Genomic DNA, 23,861 nt, shown 5'->3' with positions numbered 1-23,861 from the left:
AAATGAAAAATAGGCCACAGTTAGCCGAGCAGAGTGACCTGATTCGTGCTGGATCAACATGTTATCAAGTTGAGGTTGTCACTTCATAGCAAGTGTGATGAAGTCTGCCTGTTCCAACTAAAATCAAAGCATACTCTTCACTCACACACACACACACACACACACACACACACGTGCTGAAATCAACGCTTTATACAGCATGGATCTAAATGTAGACAGAGTCATCTTGGGGGCGGGGGGGGGCAGACGGGGGGGGAGGAGCTAAACTGCCAAACTGATTATTTGTAATCAAGTGCTTTAATTAAGTCTGATTTTAACTGTTCAGGAAGGCAGGAAAGGGACCAGTTCCTAAGCAAACAGAGAGAGTGAATCACCTCCCCCGCTTTCTTAGCTATATAACAGTTGACTTTGTGAGGTGTACTTAATGTTTCTTTCAAGTAGGCCACTAGTGAGATCCCACTGAGCAATTCACTTTGCTGAACTAGCAGACTGGGCCATTCAATGGGAGAACAAAGGTATTACTGTTTAGCAGCTCAATCAATATCAGTACAACTGGATCACATTGCATCCTCAGGTATCAACAGAAAAGCAATAACACTCTTGTAATGTCTGACACACATTTAAAAAACAAATATAAACACACACACACATTGGGTTGGCTTTTATTGGAAAGCCTAAATGCAATCTATAGTCATCAATTTGTGGAAAATTCAGGACACATATAAAGTTCAGAAGGCAAATTAAAAGACCAATACAAATCAGACAAAATTTACATCTCAAAATATCATGAAAGCATTTTGACTGGCTTTGCCTAAAATACGTTGAATCTCATTTTCTTTGCTGTACGCTACTTCTTTTAATTATACAGTTTTTCTGTAAAAAATGGTCTTTTGTTTACATATTCCCCAAGGTCACTATTTCCTGCAGGAGCATATCCAGATCACAAGTCTTTTTAGCAAGAAACAGGCTCATTATACTTACTAACAAGGCCACTAATTGGCTTGATTTGACTTTATCTAGAATGATCACCAACAGATACTATAAATTTGTTATTTATTGGTGCCCAAACAAAAGAGAAGAAACTAGTACACGTCAAGTAGAAGATATAGTTCAATTCTGACATGTTATACAAGCTTTTCATACTGAAACAGAACAGAACCACTGGATATAATTAAGAATATGAGCCTATTTCAACAGAGCGCTTGCTGCATGCTAGGTAGAGTGCTATGACAGAGCCACCCAACAGAACTGCAAACACTTTACATTTTAGATTAAAACTGTAAAATGCTAAACCTTTGGGGGCTGACGTACTATAGTTTCTAAATTTGGGGTCCTCAGAACTTCAAGGGTAAAAAATATTAACTAATCTGTGCTTTCAGTCTAATAAAAGAGCAGAATTCATTAAAAGTGTAATTAGTTCTGCAGCTAGTTCGAATCTCTCCCAACCAATCTGTTTATCAAACAATCCTGCTGTGCAATTTAGAGTACGTACTACTATAGAATCTCAGTATACAAAGCAGTTAGAAAACTATTTTTCTTACATCCACATGAACCGTTCATATTTAAGACATATTCACTTGCTATGTTTTGACATTATCATAGATAGATAGAAATACTGCGTTTAGTTCAATGAAAATAAAAACCCCCAATTTTGTCTCGTCTTAAAAATGCTTTTTTTTGTGGCTGAATTTGGTGCTCAAAGAACTGAGAATGGCTTGAGCAAAGAAATGGCACACAGATCGTAGGTGCTGTGCAAGTTTCCTACCTGGATCCGTGTGCACACCTCAATGCTGTCCTGCAACCAATTCAATGGACCTTTATTGGGAGCACAGCATGCCATATTGTGTGGTGGTTTTCTGATATGACTAGGCACTAGGATATTCATCCCCATCTCACCCACAGTTCCTGTTCAGTTTTCAGAGTAACAGGGTTTGGCTTGGAAGCCCAAGGCCAGGGCGCTAACCCCCTGAATGGCTTACCCTTCTAAACAGAAACTCTGTAGCATCTAATCATTGCGAGCTTTCCTCATTCTTAAAATTATACATTTAAAACAGCTGTATTATACAGAAGACAAAGTTGACATAAACTGGATGAGACTACATCATATCTTCTACGTACATTTGCCAAGCACCCGAGACACTATTCTTTCCATTGCGTAACGTAGCTTCTAAGCCCACATAAAAAAAGCAAACAACAGAAACCCCACTTGTTATGAATAAATGTCCATTTATTACATTGGGGCTGGGAGAAGGCAAGGAAAACCCAACCTATTAAAGTCTTCCATCATAATAAACAAGCCTTATTTGGTTACTGTGCCTTCTAGCAGTGACTGATGAAGCTGCACTGTCTTGGGCGACAGGAAAGGGAGTTGTCTGATTAGCCAGCCACTTGGGAATGCTCCATCCTATCAGCAAAGTGATAGAAAGATGCACAGTTTTAAACCTAATACAAAAATATTAACACTTCTGGACATTAGTCATACATTGTTATATCTCTACAATATAACCCTTTATACTGTACAGCTATAACATAACAAAGGTGCAATTCTTTTTTAAAAAAATCACACACAGCACATGTTTTTATCATTTTATTTTTAAGTATAAACTTTTTTAAACACTTTACATAAATTAACTCCTCTGAGACTAATATTTGATGTACAGTAAATTGTAATTCATATAAAAATCCATAAACAACTTGTCTCACATAATTTACAAAAAAAACAGGGTTTCCTTTGCTTATCTGTGACAAGGACTGCATCTGCCATTTTGCCCCCCGAGGCAAACCATGTTAGCATTGTAAAATCCATTATTAAATTCACATGGTAGCATAAGTCACTGTGCCAATGTCCTTTTAGAAAGCAGCACAATTTAAAGCAGTTGGGTTGTCTATAAACAATTTCTGCCCCACATTCTAAAATGAACAGAGCTATACACCACATCCTATGCAGAGAGAGAGAGAGAGAGAGATTACTTCTTGTAAGCAAAGGTCAACAATTCGGTAATATTTGGAAACACTGTATGGATCTGTATTGTAGTTAAATACAGTGCTCAAAGGAAGAGACAGCCTGTTGCAAAATCTTTAGGCCTTTTTTTAATACTTTCAGTCCAACTTGAGTGCAGCGATATGCATATGTAAACATATTCTTTAAAGCAGATCACCTTTAAGGTCATTCAGAAAAAAAAGTTTTGTTTTTAGCAGTATCATTCTTCTGGAAGGCTCTCTTTTCTTTGTAGAGTCTATTCAGATTGTGCTACAGCAAAATCTGAGCAAAGGTATAAGTTTAGGCTCAAGTAGTAATCCAGCAAAACAGTTTCATCTCCCTTTCAGAAGACACTGATACACCATCAGTCTCTTTGGCAGCCTCAGCTAAGCCAGTGTGTTACCTCTTTCCTATCTCACTTTGTCTCAGGAACTGTATATTGTTAGCGCTGTCTGCTAATTCAGGGTATTGCTCCACAGAGAGTACATAGTACCCATCATATCCTTGTACCTTTCCAGCACTTAGCAGCTGCCTCTTTTCCCCTTCGGTCCATAACCTGGCACCTTCCTCTCCATCTCTTACTCTTTGTTGTTCTCTAGCCCAGGCATTGGACAGAGCTCTTTGCCTAGCCTGCTCCAATATTCGTGCCTTCTCCTCATCGAGTGTCATGCCGTAGCGGACGTGAAGAGCTAATGCACCATACTGCATTTCGACATCAGCAAACCTACGAGTCCTGCCATTCACCACTGTGGTGGACTGGGAAACGGTCACGTTGATGCCATTTTCCAGGGCTTTGCGCCCACTCGTCAGCCTCAAGGTGCCGAGATCGCTCTCCGGGGAGGTGGTCTTGATGAAATAGTGAGTGTCCTTCCCCTCAATGGTGAAATGCAAGTTCTCCAGGTAGTAGGCATTGTTCAGAACAGCTGCCACTTTTATGCAGTCCTCATTTGCAATGTTGAGCACATTAGTCAGCACTTTCCCTTGATTGACAGCGAGCATAACCCCTTTCCCAATCAAAGACTTCACTGTCGCAAACCACAGCCACGACTTCTCTCCGCTGGATTTGGGTCTACTGATTTGAACTTCTGCCATCTTTCCCAGGGACAGGAAAGCCTTCGCTTGCCTTGCCACTTGTTGTTGCACTCCAGAAATTGGCTGGAAATAAGAAGAGACAGAAGTTTTAAAAACCATCTGTAGCCCTTACATGCCAAATAGGCAGGCTTTCTTGGCATACTGCCCATAGCTGACAATGGGATATGCCAGAACTGACAGTGCCAAGGAGTTAATTGAATCTACATATTGGTTGTTCCGCTGAGTCACAAAGGCTAGTTTGTTTGATAATCAGTGTTTTTCTCATTTTGTCTCCTTGAGAACATACACACAAAAAATCCTTTAACTTCAACGGCTACTCACTGAGTTATACAGCAAGGGCCTGTGTGTTAGTACATGCTTAAAATATGAAAGGCCTGTCTAAATGCTAACACATTAATTCTGAGAACACCTCTATAAGGTTGTATTATCCCCATTTTTCTGATGAGGAATGGAGGCAAAAAGTTTAGCTAATGGGCTCAGCGCCACAGAAGGGAATTGGGATTAACGTCTATGGCCTGGCTCCTAGTTCTGTACTCAGACTGCTAGAACACCCCTTTCGATGCAGATAAAAATCTTTATTTTTGGCATGAGGTGGGAGAATTGCTTGTTCCAGACAGTGGGTTCCTGTCCCGCCCATCTCTCGTCAGGTATCCCACATGGTGAAAATGATGAGAGGGAAAAGCACAGCGCATAGAGTGAGACACCGTCATCAATTTATATTTGCTAGTAGGCTTACACCTGTCATTGTAATAATGATGCCCCTCCCGTTTGTAAAATGCAAAGGGCAATAATTGCCTGCTAGGATTATTATTCTAAACAAAGAGTTTTTAGGGACCTCTAGGAGCCTGCTCCCAAAACTAATCTAAGACCTGCCCTCTACTATAGCTGAGAGGGAACTCTCGGGCAGTAGCAGGTCTACAACTATGCCATTCCATGGCCAGGAGACATCCCACAGCTTCCTACAGCTGGTGGGGTGTGAGAAGGTGGGATCAGGAACTTTTCCAAAATTGGTTTCAGAGTAACAGCCGTGTTAGTCTGTATCCGCAAAAAGAAAAGGAGGACTTGTGGCACCTTAGAGACTAACCAATTTATTTGAGCATAAGCTTTCGTGAGCTACAGCTCACTTCATTGGATGCATACAGTATCCTTCTCCTCCCACCTCCACAAATGGGGAGAGGGGATGCTAAGGCACAATGTACGATTACTGTCTTGCCAGTCCCTGCCTGCTCAGACGTGACAACGTGGGGTTTCACGTGCTCAAAAAAATCCAACCCCGCCTATGCTGGGCAATGACTGGTGAGGCTCAGGGGAAAACTGCTGAAAAATATGGCTTTCAGCTGGTAGTGCTCAATTCAAAATGACACAAAAGCAACTCAGTTAGAAATGCCCACCACATCCTACCCAGTCAGACTACATGATGACACAAATAGCAGCCAGGTGCTCTAGCAGCTTCCAAGGGGCAAAGATTATTTTTAAGCACCTTTCCCCAACCCTCAGCTCTCTCTGGTTGCCAGGGTGGATAACTCCATCCCCCACCCATACACATTCCCAGGTCTTTACATCCTATCAGGGGTGGGAAGGAACAGGTGAAGCAACATTCCCTTGACTCTAAAAAGTGAAAATATAAATTGCTTCGCTACCTTCTTTCTAATTTGCACAGTGCAGAGCAGAGACAGAGCTTAGGCCTACAGCTCTACTGGGGGAGAAGGAAGGTGACTACACTGGCAGCACAAGGGGAGCACAGGCTGTCTGTGGCTCTCATGTTAGTTAACCACTAGCGGTGAGAGCTGCTTACCCGGAGCCAAAATGTATATATGCTGTATTCATGTCTGTTCATGCCTTCTGATTAGTTCTGTCTTCTTACTGAATAATGAAAACGGTGCTACTTCCTCTTCCAACATGAGCACTTTTGAACCTCTCACCTTTGTCCGCTGCCCCTCCTCCAGATTCAATTTTGGTTCATTATCTCACTGTACTGAGCACCTTTGTTTGGAGGAAGTCCTGTGACTAGGCAAACTCCTTCCACCCTAAGTGTGTTCTCTCTTCCCTCAGCTCTGCTGTTCCTGCCCTTTCCTGTATCTGCTCTCCACTCTCACACCTCTAATCTTTTTTCTTTTTAATTTTTACTTATTCTGGAATTTTATTGAGGGTGTTATTAATGATGTTAGGGTGCCTAGAGCCTTAGCTAGGTATCCTTATTACTTGAAAACTAAATTAAATAAATAATCCCTGATGGCTCTTCACCACTTATTCCTCTTCTCTCTCTGCCCAAGACTGTAATAACTTCTTCAAAGATCAAATTGATAGACGCGCTCCATCCCACTAGCTCCACTGTCCTTTCTTTACGTTTTATTTTATGCTCTTTTAGCGCTGTGTTCTTCTCTGCCATCCCAAATGAAGACCCAACTCAAACTCCTCTAACTAGTCAACTTGATCCCACGTCCTCCTACATCCCTAATCTCTCTTGCTTTCTTTCTCATTCCTTCTCTGTTTCACCTTTCCCCTGTGGCACCTTCCCTTTTGCACAGATCATCTCTATCCTGAAGAAATCCTCACTCAAACACAGCTCCCTCCTTCCATTTATCTCCGAGCTCCTTGAGTAGGCTGTCTATTCCCAGCACCTTCACTTCCTGCACTCCAACTGCCCTCACTTCCACCCTCTGTTCTCATTTCAAAGATTCTGAAGAACTGCCTCAGCCTAGATCCCCCATCACTCCCCACCTTGCTCTGTGTGTTCTCACCACCCTTTTTCCTTGTTGTTTCCTTTGTTTCTGAGTCTCCTTTAAAATACCAGATTTATTATTCACTTCCCATACAACGTAATTCATTGTGAGGTATATCCTTTTCCTACCCCTTTTCATAATCTATGTTTGTCTCAATTAGATTAAAAAAAAAGACATGATCCTGAAGTGTTTACAATCTTGTAAAGCACTGTGCAGAATTATGGTACTATACACAGATTCATTAACAACAACAAGCATGATAATACATTTCTGACCACTACTTAAAATTCTACATAATCATTCCTGTAAATGAGAGATGCTTTTTTTGGAATCATTATTCTGGGATTGTCCATTTTTGATCTCTTCTTAGTCTGTCTAATTGCAAATTTTGTGATTTTATTGTGTGTAGCTTTTTGTTCTCTGAAGGACTAGATTTATAAATGCCATTTTACTAAATGGCAGATTTGGCTTTTCAATTTTACATTCTATTTCTTTTCTTTTGTCATTTAAAACTGCTACAGGTTTTCTGGTCTGCAGTAGTTACTTTTTTCCCCCATGGAATTTCATAAGCACCTGGAGTTTTGATTCTATGTAATGTAATGGGTTTTACCTGAGGTAATTTCATTTTTAATATTTTATCTTTACATATAAAACATGGTTAATATTAAAGAGAAGTAAAATTGTACTGGTGCCCGGTATGCATAATTTATATCACCTATTCTTCTGTTTATTTCACAGTCTATTTTTTATTACCGTGTTCACTTTCTGCCTTCAGGCAGGGTGTTGGTATAAATCCAGTCTCTAGAGTTTCCACTGGGAAACCTACAAGTCTAAAAAGGGTTTCAAAGTACTATAATTATTTATTATTTCTCTGTACATTCTTATCTATGTTATCAAAAACAAACTGGATCTTGTTTAAAATCATACTTAATTTAGCAAAAGCACAAAAACTGGTGTAGAATTAGCATCTGTAATTTACTAAATCCTTTGGAAAAATATTTAAGGCACAGAAATTTGCAATACATTGTTTAAATAAAAAACTGGCAAGCAGCACCCTGAGGAATATATAGCTCAATTAGAATAGTTCCCTCTATTCAACCCTATCTCCATCTTTGGTGTTTTTCCATTTGTTTCTTACCGGTATATCGTCCCATTGCTGACTCTTCAAAAGTTCGTATGAAGGCTCTGTTAAATCAAATTTGGGAACAGGGAAACCAGGTATGGCATTGTGCAGATGGAAGCCAAATGTCACCAGCCAGCTGTTAACATCTGGAAGAAAAATATACAAGAAAAAACCCCCAGAATTTTCTATATTTTGAAATGTAATCTTTACCTGTTTTAATCTAAAAGTAATTCTTGTCAAAGCCACAATAGTTACATTCTATAACGCTCCAGAATTATTTAACATTCTTTCTGTGGTACTGGTGTCTATAGTCTGTACAGCATGAAGATTTTATACTACAACTCTACTGGAACTAGCCTATGTACAAGTATAACCCAGATGGCATATTTAGAGAACTTCCAAGTTAAAGTACTATTCTAATCTTAAAGATGGCTATTTTTAAAGCATTATAGGCTCTCATGTGTGTATCTCAGTGATCTCCAGAATAAATACAGAAGCATAAGGAAAAGATGTTTTTCTAATGCTGTCCTGCAAACTCCACTGGCATTTCACAGTCAAGCTGAATTCTTTCCATCTCCGTAAACAATCACCAGTAATAAAAGTACTGCAGGTCACATTCTGTTCTCAGTTATGCCCAGGTAATCCTATTTTCTCCTCAGTAACATCTGGGATCTCAATTGCCTTCCATGTAAGGAACTTAGTAAGCAATTTTGTTGCTGTAAAAGAGAGATCAGAATCCAAATCACCCTATCTTAGATTCAGTTGGGCGAATGGGAAAAAATAAAAAGGAAAATTCCTCACATCCATCAGTAACTGTTGAAATCTACTCTCTGCAACAGTTCCTATTTCAGAGCAGCAATTAGCAACTACAGTAGGAAAAACATTTTGGTTGCAGAATTTTTCTAGTGGTGCTAGTCTTAATTGTCTATTTGTTGCTCTTGAAGTGTGGCTTCTACAGTACTCCGATAGCAGCGCTGTAAAATGGAACCTCCTTAACTCAGCAGTTCCCCAGAGTCCTATCTGGTAAAGTCACTATAATTAGTTTCTAGTTAAAAAAATATTACATTGGGCACACTAACAATGGATTGTTGTTGTTCTTTAATAGAAAGCTAGCAGCCAGGTTAGGATGGAGAACTGTTGATTAGGCAGAGTAGGGGCAGCTTGCTCTGCTCATGCCTGAGCTGAGCCTGCTCTGTGGATTTCTGTCTGGCCAACATCTTTTCATACATACTACATTAAACGAAGATGGGAGAACTGTGGGTATTAAAAGCCAGCAGTTTCCAATGAAAACCCCGCAAAAACTGGGGGAGGGAATAGAATCTTTTAGAATGTCAGAAAAGGTCTTGAAAATCTTTACTTCAAAATTATTATTTAAAGTGTTCCCAGGTACATAATAAACCCCAGCAAGCTGTGGATGCAAAGCTGCCATCTGGCATAAAGTCACCTAACCTACTTATAGAAGCTCCAGCTTTATATCTATGGTGGGTCCATATTATTCTATACAGTAGAACCTCAGATTTACAGGAATGGAGGTTGTTCATAACTCTGAAATGTTCGTAACTCTGAACAAAATGTTATGGTTGTTCTTTCAAAAGTTTACAACTCAACATTGACTTAATACAGCTTTGAAACTTTACTATGCAGAAGAAAAATGCTGCTTTACTTTTTTTTTTTTTAGTAGTTTATGTTTAACACAATATTGTACTCTGTTTGCTTTTGGTTTTTTTGGGTCTCTGTTGCTGCCTGATTGCGTACTCTCGTTTCAAATGAGGTGTGTAGTTGACTGGTCAGTTCGTAACTCTGGTGTTCAGAACTCTGAGGTTCTACTGTAGATCAAAGATGTTAGTTGAAATTTAGTTTTCATTTTTCTAGTAATACTTTTGTGGCAATTGCATTTCTCTAAATGTCACAATGAAAATTAGTGCTATGGCATTCCCTACAGTGCATATTGCTAGATGATAGATTTAAGGGACTGTGGGCAGCCCTACCTCTGACAGCCTGTCAACACCTATTAACTAACCAGTGGGCAAATGTTTGTCAAAATGATGGAAAACCACTTGTTTCCCTATTTCCTTTTTGGAGGAACACTCACACCTCCTTACTAAGTGCAGATGAGCCTCCTTTAGTCTTACTCAACCTAAATAAAAAAAGGCACAGATAACCTTACTTAGTTCTAATATTGAAACACATGACATGTATTCATATAACTCTGTATTTTTCAGGAACTTCTGTTGATGCACAGTGGTAGGTCATTTTTCTTTACATAAGTGGAAACAAACTGAAGCAGGCATCATCTAACCTATTTGTCTAGCAAATGTTGTGAACAATTAAATTAGTTTTTCTGACATTTTCCCATATTCAGTTCAGCTGACACCATACTTAGTGCACAACCCACATGTTCAGATTTCAGGGTGATAAGTACATTATAACAGATTAGATTTTTGAGTAGGTAGGAAATATTACTATAGTTTAAACAATTCCAATGTACCTGTGATATAATCCTTCACATCATGTATTTTACTGGCTGGATTGTTATTTCTAAACATGTAGAGGTTAAAAGGAGCTGGATCCTTCCCAATTCTTTTCCAGATTTCAATGTCAGGTGTAGTCCAGCGGCCTGCCAATATGTCATAATCTCTTTCTCCAAAATGGACTAGTTTGGTCAGTGGGTCATACAAGCCTCCATGGAATCCTATTACCAACTGAAAGTCAAGGTTGGAGTCAAAATAGATCTCGCCATAAGCAGTGTACTGAATTTGTTTAAGCATCAGACCGTTGCTACTAAAGACAGCCAGTGGTGTCCCAGTGTTGTCTGAGGCAATGTAAAACTCATCCCCACTGCTAATCTCCATGGCAAAAAGGTGCCCTTGCAGGTCATAGTAAAGAGAAGTGATCTCAGAGCTTGAATGGTTATATACATGAGTTATCCTCGTTGGATAAGTAAGGTCTGCGTAAAAAAACTGGAGGTGCTGTCCGAGGCTAGTTTTACTGGAAACCCGTCGCCCTAGTCCATCATAACGGTATATTACTGTCCACCCACTGCCTTTGCTGTAAACTCTAGTGAGAAGGCCCTTTGAGCTGTATTCAAAGATCTCAGTACCCCTCTGACGCAGGAATCCATCTTCATCTAATCGGTACTGAACATCGCCTAGTCGCGTGATTCTGTCTCGCAGGTCATAGCGCAGTGGTGTTAAACGGGCACTGTTACTGGGGTTGAGCAAATGGAGGTTGCCATTTAAATCATAGTTGTATCGCCACATGATTTTTTCATTTAGATAAACTGTCTGGAGCTGACCATCAACATCGTATTCATAAGCATATTTGGTGGTGTTGGCAAATGGCCCAATTTTAATTTCTCTTTTAGTCACTCGCCCCATGTTATCGTACTGAATTGTAATCCAGTACATTAGCGACCGAAAGATTTCATACTGAATTTCTTTGATGCGGCCATGAGCATCAAAGTGTTTTGTGTAAGTCATTACAGCTGTGGAAATTATCTGGTTAATATCATAATATATAACTCCAAATTTTCCAAACTGCTCAACTTTACCAGAGATATCATCAAACTGGTAGAGATCAATGGGCAATGGGGTTTCATTGATGACACCTTGCATGCTAGTCACTCTGAAGCTATTGTCATAGCTGTAGTCAAATCGAGCATTTACCATTCCGTCTTCACTAAAGCGGAAAATCTGCCTGTCAATCAATGGGCCGATTTGCCTGTATCTAATGGTGCAGATAAAACCATCACTCTGGAGGTTTACTGTTTTCAGAACACCGGCTGTCTCATCATAAGTAAAACTGACTCTTGTACTATCATACAAAATTTCTGAGAGCTTGGTCTGCCTTCTATATTTGAACAAGACTCTTCGGCTTGTACCCAAGAAAGCTGTTTGAAGGAGCTGTCCTTCTTCATTGTAGTCCATGATAACGGAGGCATTGCTTTCAGGGGGGTTGTATATGTTCCGGTAATAGCCAATGGAACGAATGGTTTGCATGGTATGACGAGCAACGCTGGGCATGGTGATGGCAGAAAGCCGATCCAACAGATCGTATTCAAAGATGTACTGCCGTTGGCTATGAAGCAGGAGGACCATTGACTGAAAAGCAAGAACAGATTTTAACCATGTGACAAATGGTGAATTAACACACAACTTCTTGACAACAAAAATGTGACATTCCACTTGAGAAAATTATAATCTTTTTTAATTACGTTAGCTTTGACCTTACGTGTTAAACATTTCCCTGCCTAATTTACTTGGATGCTTAATTGTAAGCGGTTCTGTAATTAGTGGCTCCAGATTCATAATGTGCTACTCGTTATGACTATGTCATTCTTTTATCAAGTACTCACAGCCAAACAGCAGATTGTCAATGGATTTGGATAAGGCATGTTTAATACGGGCAGAAGAAAAACTGTCTTCAGGCCAATAACTCACGAAGGGAACAACATATGGGAGATGCAATTTCTCCCCCATAATTAGTGATAATGCAGAAGAATTTTACCAGCCTGAAGATCCCTATTGTTCTTGTTCCATATGTATTTATTACATGGGCATAGTAATTGTTAGATTATTTACACCAAGACCAGCTACACAAGAATTATTCTGTCAGTCAATGCCATTTTTCTGATGCCTGGATATTGTGAATCATTGGCCTTGATTAAATCATGTCCACGACTGTTGGTGAACAATATTTGCTGAATAATGGTTTCAGTGAAAAAATAATTAGAATATTAGCTTCTCAGGTAGGAACCTTAACTTCTGTATTTATACAATGAAAGGTACATTTACAGATCTAAATAATAACAGTTGCATTACACCTAGAGAGATGCCACATAATAACAACACAGAATTATTTACTAGACAGAACTTAAGTTAGTAGGCAAAGCAATATTGAAAGAAAGGCTCTGTCCCAGAGCAGAGTTGGAACAGTAGATTCTGAGAGCATCTGTGATTCCAGTTTCCTTCCAACCAGTAGTATCAGTTGCTCTGGTGAGAAAATCCATACCATCAGCCACAGTTTGTGTCATAAATATAAATGTAAAGGTAACCACCTTTCTATATACAGTGCTATAAAATCCCTCCTGGCCAGAGGCAAAACCCTTTCATGTGTAAAGGGTTAAGAGGCTAAGGTAACCCCGCTGGCACCTGACCCAAAATGGCCAATGAGGGGACAAGAGTCTTTCAAATCTGGAGGGGGGGAACAAAGGGTTTGGTCTGTCTGTGTGATGCTTTTGCTGGGAACAGATCAGGAATGCAGCCTTACAACTCCTGTTAAGTTAGTAAGTAATCTAGCTAGAAAATGCGTTAGATTTTCTTTTGTTTAATGTCTGGTAAAATAAGCTGTGCTGGAGGGAATGTATATTCCTGTTTTTGAGTCTTTTTGTAACTTAAGATTTTGCTTAGAGGGATTCTCTATGTTTTGATTCTGATTACCCTGTAAGGTATTTACCATCCTGATTTTACAGAGGTGATTCTTTTACCTTTTCTTTAATTAAAATTCTTCTTTTAAGAACCTGATTGATTTTTCATTGTTCTTAAGATCCAACGGTTTGAGTCTGTGTTCACCTGTACAAATTGGTAAGGACTTTTATCAAGCCTTCCCCAGGAAAGGGGGCGTAGGGCTTGGGGGGATATTTTGGGGGAAGACGTCTCCAAGTGGTCTCTTTCCCTGTTCTTTGTTTAAAACACTTGGTGGTGGCAGCATACTGTTCAAGGACAAGGCAAAGTTTGTACCTTGGGAAAGTTTTTAACCTAAGCTGGTAAGAATAAGCTTAGGGGGTCTTTCATGCGGGTCCCCGCATCTGTACCCTAGAGTTCAGAGTGGGGAAGGATCCTTGACAGTTTGGAACTGGGATTTCCACAAAGTACTGTCATTACAGCTCAGAGAATTTCTTTTCTAAAAGGCTTGGCCAGTGGATGTTTTTATCCATGTGGGCTTTCCCCACTTGATGGACTCCGCTGTGTATGGGAGCATTCCTCTCCTCCTGCCTGGCTACAGGTAGAGCTTTCCCCTATGTCTCATGGATGCTGGAGAGGAGGTGGAGAGCTTTCCAGCCGCATAACTTAACCAAAAAAAAAAGTTTCTCCTATTTAGATCTTCCCTCGACTGTTGCAGCTGGTCTCAGCTTTGTAGCAGCAGAATGAAATGACTTAATCAGTTTCATGCAGAGGCCGTGAACATCAGCAGGCATAGATGCTGCTGCTACTTGGGGTACTCTGTAGGGAGTAAGGGGGTCAGCTTGATGGAGTGGAGATACGGACAGACCATGGGTTAGCCTTGATTCCAGCACGACCTTCTGAAGTAGCTGTAGAGTGAAACCAACCAGTCATGCCAGGTTCACTCCACTGTTGACAGCTTTCACCCACTCTTCAAAAGATTATTCCATATGCAAAATGCAAACAAGCAACATAAATGATAACAAGAAGATGATTTTAAAAATAGTTGCCTATTAATAATGGAAGGTGTTATCAATAGTTCAGAGAAGACAAGGCATGTATTTGAATATGATTTTAATACCGCCCTGTTAAAGATTTTAGTTTTAGAAACTGGCAATATTTTATATGTCTTGTCACGTAAACAATGCATGATTTTGAAATCAAGCAGCCAATACAACCTTTTTCTTATCTATATAGGACTATGGTCATGGCCAGCATGTATTCCTGCTAGCTGAAAATAGCTATCCAATATGAATTTTCCTGAAAGATGGATAAAGCAAAATCCCTCAGTATGAACTTCATACCTTGAATGGCAACTTCATTTTTTGCTCATATTGAACAATACACTTTTAAAATTATATGTTCCTTATAGCAACATATCTATTACAAAACTACAAACTACAGAAAAAGAGAAGTTACTTATCAAAGTAACTTTTGTTCTCTGAGTATATTACCTGTGAAACAGCATGCCTTGCCACGAGTTACTAGATCTATAACAAAGCAATCAGGCTGCGGGGAGGGGGAAAGGTAGTATGTGATTGCTGCTTGGTCACAGCACTCGAGAACTAAGGGTACTAGATGGGTTCTGCTGTTACATGGCAGGGCATAAGATCTCACAATGGGGATATGCAGAGACAGTATTGGGAAAGAGACTCATGTTTCTATTATATTAATATATACAGAAGACTCCTGAGTTCTCCATCATTGCTTTTATTCTGTGCTACAACATGAACAAAGTATGAACTGGCAGCTTTAACTATAATGAAATAATAACTCTTTTCTGTGCCACAAAACACAACATACAAGTTGGACATAAATCATTTACCAGTGACTTAAGTTACCAAGATCTCATTAATTCCTGTATATTATTTTATGTATTAAGAAAGCAGGTAGATAGAGATGCTGCTTGTTTGTTATATGGCCTAAATAATTTACAAATACATCAGTTACTAGAAGTTAACTAAGACTAGACTGCAGAAACATTAATCACCCCAGTACCCATGTGAATCACATATGGATACTTAAAACCAGAAATAAAATTTGGTCCTGCTGTGTATTTTCTTTGCATACCGCTGATATGTTGTGCATAGCTTTCAATGTGCTAAAAGCAATGTTGATAGAACAAAGCATCTGTTAAAACTTTAGTGTTCTTTACCTTTTCCAGATAGGTGTAACTCCAAGTTTTTCCATCTGCAAATACTCTAGATACAATCCTTCCCTGCCCATCATACTCTACTTTTTCGCTGGTGGTTCCTCGCTGAATACTGCCAATTTGACCTGTAGATGAATAGGTAACATTGACAGCCATCAGCTTGCTGCTTGGCAGCCAGAGAGTTGGATGCCCTGATGTGTCGTAAGCAATCCTCAGCAGAAATTTACGGTGGTCATCATAGATCTTTTCTGTCTTTGTGGTTCGATCAAAGTCGACTGAAAGGAGGTTTCTGCCATTAACCTTTTATAAAACAAACAAGATGACACAATAAATCATGTTGTTCAAATACCAGTGACCTATTACTTCCTCAGAGTACCAGCTATTGTTTAAACACCATTTATAATGATTGATTCCTTGTGTCAGTACATTAATTTAGCAACTTCTTGCTATAAGTGCAAGGCTTTAGATTAACTGATGTTTTAAAAGGTTTCATTAAGTGGAGAGACAGCCTGGCATTTGTTCAAAATCTTTTCAATTAAATTCCTTAAGGTTTAGTCAACAGTTAACAAAATACTAAAGTATATCCATTGAAAACTTTTATAATAACTGGTGCTATTTGAAGAGCACATACCACTGCTTTTAGATAAGCAGTACAAAAATGTGGGGCAATGACTAAAGAGTTAGCAAATAATTCAGTGAAACAAGACAAATCACTGCACGGTTAATTAACATTAATCAATGACACTTAAAAAGTGAGCAAAGAACTCAGTCCTAATCCTTTACTGTGAGCACCATCAAAACAACTAGTAAAAGTTAACGTTTTGAAGCTAGATTTAAACTTAAGCACATAGGAATTGCCATACTGTATCAGACACACAATATTTAGTCAGTATCTTGTCTATGACAGTATCTAATGCAAGATGCCTCCAAGGAAGATACAAGAAACCCTTAGTGGATAATTATGAAATAACATGCCCTCAGAGGAAGTTTATTCCCAACCCATGGGTCAATTAAAGGTTGGATTATGTCCTGAAGCATAATGTTTATAACAGTTTTTAATAAAAAAACAACCAGCCAACAACCTTTCCATTCTAACTATGGAACTTCTCTTCGTACGTATACAGAAAAACCCTTTGTTGAAACCAGTGATAACAGTGAGTTCCATACATTAATTATACATTGTATGCATTTTTTTCATTTTTGAATACACTGCCTTTTAGCTTCATTGATTGTCCCTTTATTCTTGTATTATGAGAGCAGGTGAATAGAAATGACTGTTTTTCTTTTTGTTTACTATTCATACTTTATATACCTCTAGCATATCTCGTCTTAATTTATCCCCTCTCTACAGTAACCTGTCCCTTTGTTTTTTAGTTTCTTTTTTAATCCAGGTCTACACCATTTTTGCTGCTCATCTCTGAACCCACTCCACATGTGCTCTTTCTTTTTTGAGTTTTCTGTGTGAAGATGAATTATTGATAACCAAGATAGATTTTCAGCACAGCAAAATGATAATAAATGGGAAGAAGGGGCAAGAACAAGATGATAGTTGTATAAAGCATTTTTAAAAATCCGCTTTCTAAATTGACACATGCAGGAGAAGAGAGGAGTATGAATAAGGGGTGAAGAGAGCTAGTCCAGTAACATTTGGAAAGGAGCAAGAGAATATGCTGATCAGAGAAACTAAAGGAAGATATTTGCTTTTAAAGAGTGCACATGAGTGAAAATATAAACTGTCTTGAACTTTACCCTACAGTTGATATGCTTCAGAAACATGCATCTAAGTTAGATCTTTATTGTTGGGCTAACGGGTATTAAAGAGCTGCTGATGGATCACAGAAAAGTTTGGGGGAAAAAAAACCCCAAACATTTTCCAAAGAATCTGATCTGCTTATGTATCATATTTGTCTCTGTTGACTTGTTCTTGTGGGATCAGTGGCATAAAAACAGGATCTTTGTTCTCACCTTCAGAACAAAAATCTTGTTTTCATGTAAAAACTGTCTTGTATAAAAAAACAGAAAAATCTAACAGCTGCAGAAGTGTTATGTAATACACTTAATGAGCTGTCTAATGTTCTTTAAATATACTTCCACAAATAAGTGTTCTAAGGGCTTGTCTATACTCGAAACACTTCAAGGTGCAGCTGTGCCTCTGTAGCACTTCACTGTAGAGGCTACCTATTCAGATGGGAGGGGTTCTCTCTCATCATAGGTAAGCTCCCTCCCTAAGAAAGAAGAATTCTACCATCAACCTCGTGCTGTCTACACCGGGGTGAGTTCAGTTACCTACATCACTCCAGGGTCTGGATTTTCTTACACCCTTGAGCAATGAACTTGGGTTGACCTAACTTTTTAGTATGGACCAAGATTGATTCTAAAACCAGTTTAAATCTGAATATGGCATACTCCCATCTGCCCCACTTCCGTTGTTTGAGGGCTTTTGCTATTTTTATTTTCAGGAAGATTTTTTTATTCCATTTCCCTACCTTTTAGATCAGGTGATTTGCCTGAATTAGTTTTTCTGTAGGGAGTGCTCTTTATCTCTGTCTTCCATTTCTTAGCCTTCCCCAGACACCCCTCCACTCACCTCTGTCTGTCCCTTTCTGCCTATTCTTTCTTTTGGTCTTTGGAATTCTCAATAAAAATGGGAGAAATGTATCAGTAGTCCATGATTATGTACATAACTAGAAGATCCAAAGCCTTCTGTATGTGGCATAAATTGCAAATTATTTTGGGATTATGGATAGATTTAAAAATTAGATTAAAAATTTAGATAAATGCATCAGGTTACCTACATCAAGTATAATACAGTGAAAGTGTAATATTCACTAACACATATTTCAGCAATACATTTTGTCATTGTCTTTGTGTACATTTGTCGTCTTTGCAGCAAATGGTTATTGACATATTAGCAGGGAAAAGTTAGGAGTGCCCTGTTTTTTGTTCTTCCTTCTTTTCTCATTCTCTCCTCTCCATTCTCTTTTCTCCTTCACTCTTATGCAGACTGCACTGCAGCCTTTTCGTAGTGTGTGTTTACACAAATTTTAAAAAAAAGTCTCAGCTTTTTTTCTTTAGGGCTTTTTTTCTCTCCTTTCTCAAGGCATTTTCCTCTCACCATCTCATCTTTTTACTTTTCTCCTCCTGCCCTATTTTCCCCCAAAGGTACTTGCACTTTAATTACTATTATTTTATCCAAATTTCTAATTGCTCACTCTGTTTTTTCCCTATTTTGACAAATCTCCCCCCTCTATTTGCCTTTCCCTCAACTTTCTCCTCATCTCTCCATAACTTCTGTGAGGCTGTAGCACCTTACAGGTTCTTCTCCCTTCCTTGTTGCACTAGAGCAGTGGTTCCCAAACTTGTTCCATTGCTTGTGCAGGGAAAGCCCCTGGCAGGCCGGGCCGGTTTGTTTACCTGCTGCGTCCGCAGGTTCGGCCGATCGTGGCTCCCAGTGGCCACGCTTCGCTGCTGCAGGCCAATGGGAGCTGCTGGAAGCGGCGAGGGCTTTCCCTACACAAGCGGCGGAACAAGTTAGGGAACCACTGCACCAGAGCAAGGAAGTTTGAAGGGTATCACTCTATTTCTGAAAGATGGGATTAATGGGGATTTTTCTTTTGCTGATTCTGTGATTTATTTGGCCATATTACATTTTTTGGTAGCAAACCAGGTTTAAGTTAGATTTTCTTAGATGCCCAGAGGCCTTTGGGCAAGAGAACCCTATAAATAAAATATTATCCTCCATCCATCTAGGGTGCCTTGGCCTCCAAGAGATTTGACATGTGCTTCAGTGGGTCTGCTAACCTCCCTTGTTGCACAATGAAATGGTTATGAACCAGAGAAGACAAATCGTTTGTGGAGATGAAAGCTACAATGCTAAGGAGAAAAGGAATGTGACCCTCAGGCTGAACACAGTAATACTTAAAAAGAGAGTACAAGATTTCTGTCTGGGCCAAGTTCCCTTTCTTTTAGGTGAGCTGCTTTCCTTTTTCATTCCCTTAGCAAGAAACAGCAGGTGCCAAAACTAGGTAGGGTTTTGCCTACGCTGAGCAACCATCACTGTAAATAATTGTTTTTCCTTGTCAGAAAAAAAAATCAATTTTTCTTGGGGTTGGGGAGATGAGGAGGAATATGAGATGCAAGGGTGTTTTTCTTTTCTCCTTTGTCCCTAATGAAATTTTTAAAATGGCACATTACCTATAACTAGTCAAGAGGACCAGACTGAAGTTATTCACCTTTATTTGATGAACCACCAAAGATTGATTTAAAAGAATTAGGTGTAATTCCACTAGTAATTCAGATTTCTATTGTGGTCTTGAGGTGGTCTCCTGGCAACCTAATTCTGAGTGCTTAATCTATGTTGTCTTTATCAAATGACTGTTGTAAATCATAGTTTGCCTGCTGAATACATTTTGCCTACTGTATAATAAGGAGAAAAAACCTAACAAGACGGTAAAAGGCACATATTAGAGGGTTATTTTTGGAAACAAAATTAAGACTTTTCTTCCAGAAATATGTATTGTTGCAACTTTCAGTATTTTTTTTAAAAAGAATGAGATCCTAGGATTGCACTAGTGTTATGGCAGGAAGTGTTACCAAAGATAGTAAAAGTTATCTTCAAATACAGAAATTCCATGACGTTATCAAGATTCAAATTCAACTGACATCTCTATGCTGATGACTCACAGATCTACCTTTCCACTCCAGACCTGTATCCTTTTGTCCAAACTAAAATCTCTGACATCTCCTTGTGAATGTCTAGTCATCAACTCAAGATTAACATGGCTAAAACAAACCTCTCAATCGCTCCCCACTGCCAAGTCTTCCCTGTTACCTCCTTTCTCAATTACTGTGGACAATACCATTCTGCTTGTCACTCAGGCCGGTAACCTGGGGGTCATCTTCATCTCAGACTTCTCTTTGTTTAGGTCCTCGCATTCCACCTATGTCTAAATCTTGCTCATTCTTTCTGCATAATATCTTGAAAATATGGCCTTTCCTATCCACCCACACGGCAAAACTGTCATCTGAACTCTCATCATCTTATGTCTCAATTACTGCAACATTCTTCTCTCGGTCCTGGACGAATGCATTCTTGCCCCACTCATATCCATTCGGAATGTTGCTGCAAAGGTAATTTTCCTAGCCCATCACTTTGACCGTATAACCTCTCTCTTTGCATCCTTCCACTGAGTCCCAGTTCTCTAACACATCAAACCTAAGATGGTTCTATGCACTTTCAGAGCCCTTCATGGCTGACCAATATTGTCTCTTTCTTTCCTTGTATTCCCCTCGTCTATCTGGATCCATCGGTTGTTTCTTTTCTTACACTTAGATTGTAAGCTTTTTGGGGCAGGGAGCATCTTTTGCTCTGTATGTCTACAGTACCTAGCACAATGGGGTCCTAGTCCATGACTTGGGCTCCTAGGCAGTATGATAATACTACAACTACTAAATGCTGACTCATTCCATGATATTAGATGCCAATTGATAGCTGCTTTCAACTACCTGAGAGGTGGTTCCAGAGAGGATGGTTCTAGACTATTCTCAGTGGTAGAAGAGGACAGGACAAGGAGTAATGGTCTCAAGTTGCAGTGGGAGAGGTTTAGGTTGGATATTAGGAAAAACTTTTTCACTAGGAGGGTGGTGAAACACTGGAATGCATTGCCTAGGGAGGTGGTGGAATCTCCTTCCTTAGAAGTTTTTAAGGTCAGGCTTGACAAAGCCCTGGCTGGGATGATTTAATTGGGGATTGGTCCTGCTTTTGAGCAGGGGGTTGGACTAGATGACCTCCTGAGGTCCCTTCCAACCCTGATATTCTATGATTCTAAGTTCAACAAAGAGAGACCACGGAAAAGACAAGAGCAATTAGAGAAAGAAAAAACACTACCCAATAGGTAAAGTAGTAACCATGGCTACTTTCAGCTCTACGGTGGGACTATATATTCTACATATTCTGTGGCTGAGGAATAGCAATGCCCATTGAATTGTGCCTATGTTACCACTCATGAACACCAAATGCCGTCGGTATCATACATACTCGAACATTTACTCACCCTTAGCTTTCGTCCAAACACATTGACTTTTCCTTGGGCTTGTTCTTTTCGGAATCTCCATTCTACTAAATTCTGTCCATTCTCTCCTGGGAGAGTCATGTTTCTTTTTGCTACTGTTGGATTGGCTGTGCCAGCTAAGACATGCGGTTCTGTTTGGTAGTGTGAATCCATGCCACTGGCATAGATAATTCTGAGGGAGCCATCATAGCCAATCTGGTAGCTGTTCCTTAACTGATCTGAAAATGAAACAAAGTATAAAAACACACTACTTACATGGGTTAAAAATCTGGCTTTTTCATGCATTCACATATGCAAGTACATAAAGTCTTGACATTATATACTGACATTTATTTGACTAATATATGCAGGGTGAGATTTTTAAAAGTATCTACAGGCTACATTCACACAGGGAACGTAGGCGCAGCAATGCTCAGCACCCAACTCCTAGGCCCTCTACCACCCAGTGGTTTTGACAGACCCAGACTCCCCAGGCATTGTATGTGGAGAGTCAGGTGTTTAAGGAGGGGATTCACAGAAGCCAGCAAGCTGAGTGGGGAGCCAGCTAAACTAGCCACCACGGAAATGCAGAGGAAAAGGGAGAGGTTTAATGCCTAGATCCACAAAGAGTCTTAAGCATCTAATAGGCTATGAGGAGGTGCTTCCTTCCAATCAGGATTTATAGCCATGAATCCTCTCCTGGAGTTAGGCACCTAAGCCACAGAGACACATTCTCCCCCCACTTATAGCCAATAGCCCAGTGGTTAGGGCACTCACCTGGGATGTGGGAGATGCGGGTTTAACTCCCCCCACTGCCTGAGTCGGAGCTGGGACTTGAAGCCAGGTTTCCCATATTCCAGATAAGTGCCCTAATTACCAGACTATTGAGTATTCTAGGGGGTGCCTTCTCTCCTGTTGAAGCTGTTCCAGTTGGTACAAATAATTAAATATGCATTGCAATAGGGACTTGAACCTAACTCTCCCACATCCTGGGGAGTTCCCTAACCACTGAGCTATTGGATATTCTGGGATACACTCACACTCTCCCACCCTCTCAAGTGACTTTTGTGAGGGTTAAGGATGCTCAGAGCACACCTACCAGACTGGGCCCACAGGCAAGGTGATAGGCAGGAGAATGCCTCGTTTGAGAATCCTGCTGGGGATTAGGCATGAGTTAGTGCACCGAGCAGCTCAGCAATGACAGGACTTAGGCAGCTTCACGCATGCCCACCAGCAGAAACTTAGGTGCCTAGGGGACTTTAGGCACCTACAGGGTTAGGCAGCAGCTGAGTAGTGGTTTTGTAAATGTCAGAGGTGCCTAAATATTGGACTTACGTGCCCAAGTCCCTTTGAATCTAGCCCTAAGTGATTTGGAGCACAAATCCATTTGACTTACAATGGGACCTGTGCTCAAAGTCACTTAGGCGCTTTGGAAAAAAAATCACACTTTCAGAGTAGTTCTTTTAGACTGTCAAAAGTATATTCTTTATTGTATCATTATATTTTACTGTATTTGCGAAATACTAAGTGCACTGTGAGTGCTGCTAGAATGTGCTGCTGTAGCTTCACAAACTACCTTAAATCTCAGATCCAATGTCAAACCATTTTTAAACCAATTCTTTCCCCCATTCCCCCCCTCTCCCTTGTGGTCTTTCGTCATTATTTATTGGCAGACTAGGTATCCTCTATGCCTGATCCCAAAGTTTGTTTCCAAAACCAAGAGCTTGTTGGTTAGATAATAAAGAAGAGTTAATTACATCCTCGTATCTACTCCCTCCCTCTAAGGTCCTTGAACTGTAATATTTTCACTAACGTCTGCTGTGCTAATGTACCCATTTAGGCAGCTGATCTGAATACATTATGCACGGAAAAAAAATCTGATTATAAATACCTGTGGATTTGCTTACAGTACCTTGAACCATGGTATAGAAAGAATCAATTGATGATAAGTTTGAAGTGATGCTGACGTCTTCCTCTCTGCTAGATGATTCAATGTCCACTGTAATGGCCCTTTCCATTTCCCCGTGAAGGTTAGTGACCACTCCAGTTGGAAACGTAACATTTGTGAGACGACCCTCACTGTCATAGCTAAAATAAAACATGGTGCAAAATAAAACAGTAAATAGCAAGAACAAATTGTTTTCACTTACAAGTAGAATAAACAGAAATATGAGCTGCTGATATTGTAAGGAATGTTTGCTTTGTGTGTGTGCTATATGCACAACGAAGAATTCAAACATACTTTGAAGTAGCAAAAGCCAGTTTAACACATAGGAGTCTCAGTGGTGCTAGCAAGAGCA

General features: G+C 39.8%; 1 protein-coding gene across 2 annotated transcripts in view; it reads right to left on the bottom strand.

The window, feature by feature from the left end:
- Window positions 1–666: 666 nt before the first annotated feature.
- TENM3 (teneurin transmembrane protein 3) overlaps window positions 667–23,861 on the bottom strand; it is a 615,209-nt gene continuing 592,014 nt past the window's right edge. Inside the window, exons 29-34 of one of the 2 annotated variants that reach the window (XM_084626411.1) lie at window positions 23,474–23,649; window positions 21,565–21,800; window positions 15,515–15,811; window positions 10,407–12,018; window positions 7,934–8,064; window positions 667–4,135 (exon numbers count right to left, since the gene is read on the bottom strand). In XM_084626411.1, coding sequence (XP_084482537.1) covers window positions 3,380–4,135; window positions 7,934–8,064; window positions 10,407–12,018; window positions 15,515–15,811; window positions 21,565–21,800; window positions 23,474–23,649 — 3,208 coding nt within the window. In that variant the 3' untranslated portion in view covers window positions 667–3,379. The remainder of the gene's footprint in view (window positions 4,136–7,933; window positions 8,065–10,406; window positions 12,019–15,514; window positions 15,812–21,564; window positions 21,801–23,473; window positions 23,650–23,861) is intronic. The other variant, XM_084626412.1, reaches the window with a different exon arrangement.

Source organism: Lepidochelys olivacea, assembly GCF_965140295.1.
Source record: "Lepidochelys olivacea isolate rLepOli2 genome assembly, chromosome: 4".
Lineage (NCBI taxonomy): Eukaryota > Metazoa > Chordata > Testudines > Cheloniidae > Lepidochelys > Lepidochelys olivacea.
This window is presented reverse-complemented; position numbering and strand designations above follow the sequence as displayed.